Raw genomic sequence first — 8,599 nt, 5'->3', positions numbered from 1 at the left:
ACATTTCATCTTTCGTGTGGAGAGTGCACTATTACGTTGGAGGATATTTCCATACATTTGGGGATTCTGGTTGATGGGGATGTGATTTCTGGAGTGGCGGATGGTGACTGACATCCCTTGTGCTAGGAGTATCTTGGAGGTGTCCCGCCTATTTTCAACGGTGGTCGAATACCATTAAATTGGTTGGATACAACTTTTAAACATTTGATTCATGACGCCTCCGAGGAACAAGTTAAAATGTATGCACGGGCTTGCATATTACAACTCATAGGATGGATCCTGATGCCCGACAAATCGTGTAACCAAGTTCATTATATGTGATTGCGTCACCTTGCAGATTTTCATGTTGCTTGCGCACTCAATTAGGGCTCTGCAGTTTTGGAATTTCTATATAGGGAAATGTGTCGAGCAATTGATTATTAAAAATGCTATCAGCAAATGTCTCATTCTTCTCCAGTCTAAGGCGTGGTATTGCCCTTTTTATGTCCGGTCGTGAAAACCCCATTGGTCTTCTCGCTATTGTTGAGGTAATTTCAATACTGAATTCATATATAAATAATTTTGTTGAGTATATAATGAATTTTTTTATTGAATATGTGGTTAAGTGCAAGAAAATATCATCGGGATTTACCGGATAAATTGGAAGAAATTTAGCTATTTATTGATCAGAAGGTTGGTACAGAGGTATGTATTTAAAATTTATTATTTACTTTTAATTATCGTTATATAATTAGAATATGATTTTGATAATAATTCTATATATTTGTTTTAGTATCAATGAAATTATTATTCTACTGAAGAAACAGAGGATTTGCATCCTACATCACTTGAGAGACCTATTAGATGTACAAATGGCGATGATCCATCTAATATGTTATGCTATTGTCGAGTGACATCCTACTGATCGCATGCTCCGCTAATTTAGTTTAGTACAATCTATTCCGGAAGCACCTAAGAATCTCGACGATATGCATATCATCGATAGACGGGGTAAAAAAAGAAGTCGACTAGCTACTGAAGCAATCGAGTAGGTAATGGTATGGTTCTTACTTTATGTGGATCATTATTTGGTTGCGGATGATTATTATGAGTAGTTCAACACGAATGGGAAAATCGTTCCTACTTTTCGAGGAAACACGAGGTGGGAGCATTCATCGGTACTGAAAAAGACGTTCACTGTCACGACATCATCGTCCCCTGACACGTGGATATAGAGCATGCGCTTCCAACTCGTCCTTGGCTACAATACTGGAACCATCACAATAGTCACCATCTACACCGGTGTATATTTTACAACCGTTTCAGATGGCACCGCAGCCATATCAGATGGCACCACATCCATTTCAGATGCCACCACAGCCGAGTCAAACGCCATCACTTCCATATCAGATACCACCGTAGCCGAGTCATATGACACCGTAGTTGGTTTAGATGCCACCATCACAGTGCTTTATGACCCCTCCTTGTGGATATTATACTTTCATGCTTATAGATCCAGTGTGGGGTTCATATGATGCTTATTTGGTGGGTGAAGGTGCACCACATACACAAACACCTCCGAAGCAGTATTCACACTCATCGATGTTGGTGTTTTTGCAGTTTTCACAGTTTTCTATGAGCGGTGGGATAGTCAGCCATACACCTCCAGGGTCCTTATTCTATAGAGGTGCTACATCGTCATCCGTCCCTCATCAACAAAATGTAGCTGCTCCTGATGATGACGACGATGATTATGATAATGAGAGTGAGGAGGAAGAACAAGTTATACGAAGAAATCCTCATTGACACAGACAACCACCGCCTGCGGAACACATTCAAGACGCAGATATCGATAGAGTTGTTTAGTTTATAATGTTTTTATTTAATTTTGTTTATTTACCAGGAATTGTAAAGTTTTTATTTAATTATGAACTTTTTATATATTTTTTTGTTAATGTTTTTATTATTTAATTGTTTGAATTGTATCGTCTGCATTTAATGTTTCTATTTACTTGTTTTTATTGCTTGAATCGTATCATTTTCTTGTATTTAGTTTGTAATGTTTTTATTTAATTTTCACTTGAGTAACCCATTAATCGGTGATGTTCAAATGACATTAATTGAAAGTAAATTTTAATTAAATAACACAAACTTAGATTTCATAAACGACTATTACATCATCACATTATCAACAATTACTTGATGAAAAAATAGATGAACATTTTTTCCTATTGTGTCCTAGGTTTCTACGATGCCCACATCTTTTGTTTTCTCTGGACATCTCTAGAATATCCATATCACAATGAATTCGAGTGGATTTTGGATGACCGGGCTTCCTTAATAAGGACGATCTTGTATAATTAGAAGCCAATTCTGAACCTCATCAGGGTCTTTTTCATTACCTATGGGGAAAATTAAATTCATATACTTTAAATACTTCTAAAAGTCGGTATACAGGATCCACAAAACAGTTATAGTCTTGACGGGTATGAGAGCAAGCTACTATGATATGAGAACATGGATACTTCAGAGCTTTAAAAAACCCATAGTGACACCACATGTCTCGTAGATTAATTCTAAATGAGTTAGCTTGAATTCCTTAAAGAGGCCACGTCATCTCTGTGACATGAAGTAATTCATGGGTTCTAGAGAAGATTGTTACAAACATTCCATTTGATTTAACAATTCTTTTTTGTAGATCTGCAACTAATCTTGGGTGATATACATGACCGTTTTGCATCCAAGTTTGTGCTTGTCCCCCGAGCTTTTCAAAAAGTGCTCCCAAATGAAAATAAGTCATTTTAACCAAAGCCTTTATTGGTAAGTAGTGTTCCCCCTTTAAGGTCAAATTGATAGCCTCATCAAAGTTGGTCGTCATGTGTCCATATCGATATCCACCATCATATGCATTTTTCTACATTTCTTTGTTGATGAGGCTGATATAATTATATCCTTTCTCGTTCTTTCCTCGCAAATCTTAAAGCATGAACTCAAATATTTCAGGTAATAGTTTGTAACCTGAGCGTCAAATGTAAAACTTACTGTTAAGTTTCCATAAAAAATGAAAATGTTTGACAAATAAAATTAGACATTTTGACATACCCATGCGCACAAGTAATTGGCGCTCATAATTATTCTTGAACTTTATATGATAGTTAGTAACAATGTGTCGGATACAATACCGATGTTGGACTTAGGTGGTTACCACATTAGAGCCAAGAATCCATTGATGCTTTGATCTCAGCTCTGAGATCTGAAATGACACATATTTTTTCCCTCGTTACAATATGTAAGCATAAATTCCTGAGGAAAAAAGCCCAATAATATGTATCTTCTCCTTCATCAAGGGCAAAAGCAACTAGAAGAATGTTGCGATTGATTACCATCTTGGAAAACTGCCAATTATAAAACTTGCTTGCATTTTTCGTACAAGAATGTCCCATCGATTTGGACCATGGGCTTGCAGTATTTCACAGCATTAATGCATTGTGGGTAAGTCCAAAAAAATCCGGCAGAATTAGCATCGATCGCGAAGTACTCGATCATTGTGGTATGCATGACAAGTTTTTAAGTCGAAAATTGTCCCAGGATTCAATCTGCACATTGCAATAAACCAACTTGGTAGCTCGTTGTAAGATGCATCCCACTCATCATGAAGTTTTTAAATGGCATTATGCTTTACCTTCTATGCTTTCCTGTATGAGATGGTGTACCCATATTGCGACTGTATAGCTGAAATCAACACCACAATAGCTATATGGGAGCTTGCTTTGACTATGGGCATGATGGCTTGGTAGATAATGTCAGAGTCCAAGTTGGGATGATCCTGGTTTATCTTTTCAGCACAACATGTGTGAGGACTGTTGTTTACTGTTAGTTCCCATATATTGTTTTTCCTATTCCTCTTAGATACATGAACCATCCAGTTGCATCTATTATCATGTTAGACACAGTGACAAACATACTTTTCAATGGTGGAACGGTCGATTTTGGACTGAACATAATTACGAATGTTGTAATTCTTAATTTCCATCATCGCTTCTTTTTTGGATGAAAACTCCATTCCTTTATATAACTCACCATCATTGACTGATGAGTTAAATCAGTAGTCACCAATATTAGACATATCCGTAAAATATGACACGTATATCGTATCATAGTCAACTTCATACATGTGTGCTGGAGGTTCGGTGTGTACCGTATATGTGGGAACTTCATCTACATCATCATCATCAGAGTCCATGTTGAACTGCAGTGATTATGGCTAAACGAATAGTCTAGTCTCAGCACTATCCGTACGTGGCTCACGAAGAGGTTCTTCTAGTGGACTTGAGATTCCTCAACAATGCCGACATTTAGGTCGAACAAGCTAGTAGTTGAATGTCTTCACATTGAACTTGAAGACATCTCGATATTGAGGTCGAAGAAGCTTGTAGTTGAATGCCACCCCTGGAATTTAAAGGCATCGTGTCAAATGGGTACAACATATATTGTTGCGTCGAGGGCATTTCCATATTCAGGTCAAAGAAATTGGTAGATGAATGCCTTTCCCTTGAATTGGAAGCGATGTTGCCATATAGGTTGTTTGTGGAGCCATCTCGGTACAGATCGTAACACGTTGCTAATGAATGTCTCCCATTGAACTTGATGGGATGTCACCATGATGTGAATTTCCCATTAACGAGTTAAAATCATTACACATTACTTGAGTTGGGTTGTCAACTTGATCGACTTGTTGAGTCAGGCCATAGTGGGAGCATAATGACCTACCACGAACAACATACACTTTAACAAATGTCGCATACATCTGTGTATCGGTGTCTGAATATTGATTTTGAGAATAAACCATCATAACAACATTGTCATCATTGGAGAGTTCGAACGTTGTATAAGTTAACAAAAATACTATGTTTGGAAATCTGTACTGAAGTGAGGACAATCTTCTAATACTTCCAACATGAACCTTCCTTGAAATTTTAGTGATCAACTCCACAAGAGTGATGCTTCTCTTGAAGGATATTCTGACGGAATGATTTGATGCAAAGACGATGACGATTTCATCTTCCCGAATTTCTCCATCATAGTAAACAATAGTTGAAATACACATTAATTTAAGAGTTTGAAAGATTGAGAGTCTTATATATGCAAAAATAATAGCTGAAATACACCTAGTTAAATAAATAGTATATGAATTAAAATATAAACTAATCCATTTTTTTTAAAAAAATTCATAATAATTTAAATAATACAATTTCATATTGTTATCGTATCGACAAAATGTCTCGAGGTATGATCCAGCTTTCTAATTTTACAACTGTAAAAAAATAATATAAAATAATTAGTACAATAAAATTTATTCAAATAATTAAATATAAAATGAATATAATATAATAAAAAATAATTATACCTTATAAAAACAATAACAAAATCTATTTAGCTTGATAGAAGTGATAATAAGTAAGTAATTTTAGTGTGATAATGTTGGCATTCAAAGAGGTTTTTATTTATAGGGAGGAGAAGCGTTTAAAAGCCAAGTCTTCATGCTCGGGTAATAATGGAGTATCAATAATTAAACGTGCATAATGGTAGGCGCAGATTATGATTCGCTCCTTCTGTATATGTCAGAATCCCGTGAAGGTACGGATGACGATCCATTTGTTTTGAAAATAAAGATTTTTTTTTTTAAATTAAATGGCTGTCATGTTTTTCCATATGTATGGGGTAAGGAGATGTAAGATAGTAGGCTATCCCAACACCAGGTTGAGAGCAGCTTCCGTAAGAGACCTCTAAATTATGAAATACCCTCCGTGAGACTCGATCCCATGATCTCAAAATTAAAAACCTTGTACTATACTAACTGAGCTGGATGGTCATTTTTATTTTTTTTAAGTTTCTTTTTTCACTGTACTTTTGAAAGAAAGAAACCATTCATTTTTCCCCCAAGTTTTATTTTTCTTTGAGATCGACCATTATCATCATTGGATGCAACAGAGATTTCGAAAAGGGAGTGAAAGCGACAGATCTTTTTAAAATTCTGGGTTTTTGTTTTTCTGATAGTAAGTTGAGATGGGATCATCTTCAGGGCAAAGTAGTGGAAGCTGTGATCTTTCGTTCAAGATATTGTTGATCGGAGACTCTGGTGTCGGCAAGAGTAGCTTGCTTGTCAGGTTCTTTTCAACTTCTGCTGAAGATCTAGCTCCCACCATTGGTTCAATTTCCTCTTTCTTTTGCTTTTCCAATCCTGTATCTTTGATTAGTTTGTAATGGCGAAAATATGATTCGGGTTTTGTTCAAATCTATGCTTTAGGTGTGGATTTTAAGATCAAGTTGTTAACAGTTGGTGGGAAGAGATTAAAGCTTACTATTTGGGATACTGGTATGACTTTATACTAAATTTGTTTTATTCTTTCATTTTAAGTCTCGACTTTGAATTCTTTGTCATAATATGTCGGTCTAATTGAAGTCAATTGTCTATCTTAGAATTCACTTGTTTATTTTGCACTGAAGATAGCTCATTTTTACTTAATATTCATTAATACATTTGTGGTGAAAAGAGTTATACAATTGATGATATACATGAATCAGATGAAACGAGTTTCCGGGCTTTAACTTTCTTGTTAGTTTCTTTCTTGACCTGGTTAGCTTGATGTTGCTTCTTTAACCTTTTATTAGCTGTACTATCCTTCTCATCTTTTATAAAAGTACATTAGAATAATTGTCTTGAAACGTGGAGGAAAATGATTGATTTGTGAAACCGACTTGCTTCTTGTAGCTGGACAGGAAAGGTTCAGAACCTTAACAAGCTCTTACTATAGGGGTGCCCAAGGGATCATTCTTGGTAAGTTCATCTTTCCCGTGTATGTATGTACGCGTTACTATACTATCTTTGTTGTGTTCGACGGAACCTTTCATCGGTTTCAACTAACAATTTCAGCACTCTGGTATCACTGGAAAAAAGTCGTGGCTTGAAGGACCTCTAATGTTCTGCAATTTCCTGAATTTTTCGTTTAATGGAACAAGAATTTGCTACTTTTGAAGCTGGCTCATTATTTTGTGATTCTTGTCGATTCCTTTCAAGGGATTGTACTTAATATTATATAGTCTGTGCATGATTCAAATTGTCATTCGTTTGACTTATTTCTTGGCTTTTGTTATAGTCTACGATGTAACACGGAGAGAAACGTTCACAAATTTGTCGGATGTTTGGGCCAAAGAAGTGGGGCTTTACTCTACCAATCAGGACTGTGTCAAAATGCTTGTTGGAAACAAAGTTGATAGAGTAAGTCTGGTGTTTTTCGGAAGATAAATCGACCTGTTAACACCTTTCCTTTGAAAAGATTAAGGAGAGACTAAATAAGTTGATAATAGACAACAAATAAGCTCCTTGGATCTCTTCATGTTCTAGGAAACTACATGGAACAAAGTTGTGAGTATAAAGTTTAGCAGTCATAAAGGGGTCACTGCACCGATTAATGATATAAGCCGATTCACATTTCATGTTATCTTAATTCATTGCATAGCTAATAAGAAAATAACCTACTTAATTGCTAGTACTCTCCCCCTACCCATAGAGTGCCGATATTACATTTCGTGTTATCTTAATTTTTCTGCTTCATTACATCCAGTTTGCTTTACCTTTCAGGATTCTGAAAGGGCTGTAAGTAGAGAAGAAGGCGTTGCGTTTGCAGAAGAGCTCAGATCTATGTTCCTTGAATGCAGCGCTAGAACAAGAGAAAACGTGGAGCAATGCTTTGAGGAGCTTGCATTGAAGGTAACCTTTTTGTTTTATAACACCATTTTTGTTCATCTACTCTCCAGTAATGTGAATTAGTTCAAAAGCTTTAATCACACTATAGGATAAAGCCAGTACCGTGAACAAAGAAGCTGCGACTTAGGGTGACACATATAGTACCGTCTTGGTTCTGACCAGATGCGGATTTCTCTTACAGATAATGACAGTTCCAAGTCTTTTGGAAGAAGGGTCTTCTGTAGGAAAGAGAAGCATGTTAAAGCAGAAGCCAGAGTACCAGACTTCTCCGGGCGGTGGTTGTTGCTCCTAAGTTGCAGCAATATTCGACTCGTTTTGACATGATGGGATGGCTTATGTTATCAATAGAAAGCTTAGGCATCCATGTTTGTTGGCGGCTTTAAGCTTCCGGATAGACGGATTGTGGACAACTCGTGTATATGCTTTCTTTGGATTGTCTATGCTTCTGTTCTTTGCAAGGGAGTGTCCATAGTTTTATTGTGTATCCTCTCCACTCAAATTAACTTTTGCAAATTCGTTTGCCTTTTCGGTTTTGTGTTGATTAAGGTTTTAGTTTGTTATTCATGAAATTGTCTTTGGATTTTGTCTTCTATTGATTAATTGAGTATATATTGTTGAGACTATTACTTACAACAGCATATAGTCATTTAGTTAATAGGGCAATATATCCAAGACTACTAAATCCTCTCCCCACGCTAGTTGGAACAACCGCAAGCAAAGTTACAAAACAACTCTGATACGAGCCTTCAAAACCATTATGAAGTAATAAGGTAAAATATTGTCAATGAAACTTTTTTTTTTATTTAGAAAAACAACACCTGACAAAGATTATTTAGAAAAATAATACCTTTT

The 8,599-nt window shown here is 36.1% G+C and overlaps 1 protein-coding gene across 1 annotated transcript; it reads left to right on the top strand.

Moving 5' to 3' along the window:
- Positions 1-5,943: 5,943 nt before the first annotated feature.
- Positions 5,944-8,380, top strand: LOC120209783 (ras-related protein RABC2a-like). Its single transcript, XM_039208697.1, has 6 exons — positions 5,944-6,187; positions 6,287-6,355; positions 6,752-6,817; positions 7,137-7,258; positions 7,622-7,750; positions 7,929-8,380. Exons 1-6 carry the CDS (start codon positions 6,046-6,048, stop codon positions 8,037-8,039), a joined length of 639 nt encoding a protein of 212 aa, XP_039064628.1. The 5' UTR covers positions 5,944-6,045; the 3' UTR covers positions 8,040-8,380.
- Positions 8,381-8,599: the final 219 nt, after the last annotated feature.

Source organism: Hibiscus syriacus, unplaced genomic scaffold (assembly GCF_006381635.1).
Source record: "Hibiscus syriacus cultivar Baekdansim isolate YM2019G1 unplaced genomic scaffold, ASM638163v2 tig00020266_pilon, whole genome shotgun sequence".
NCBI classification, from domain to species: domain Eukaryota; kingdom Viridiplantae; phylum Streptophyta; class Magnoliopsida; order Malvales; family Malvaceae; genus Hibiscus; species Hibiscus syriacus.
Note: the sequence above shows the minus strand (reverse complement) of the source record. Positions and strands in the feature narration are given on the sequence as shown.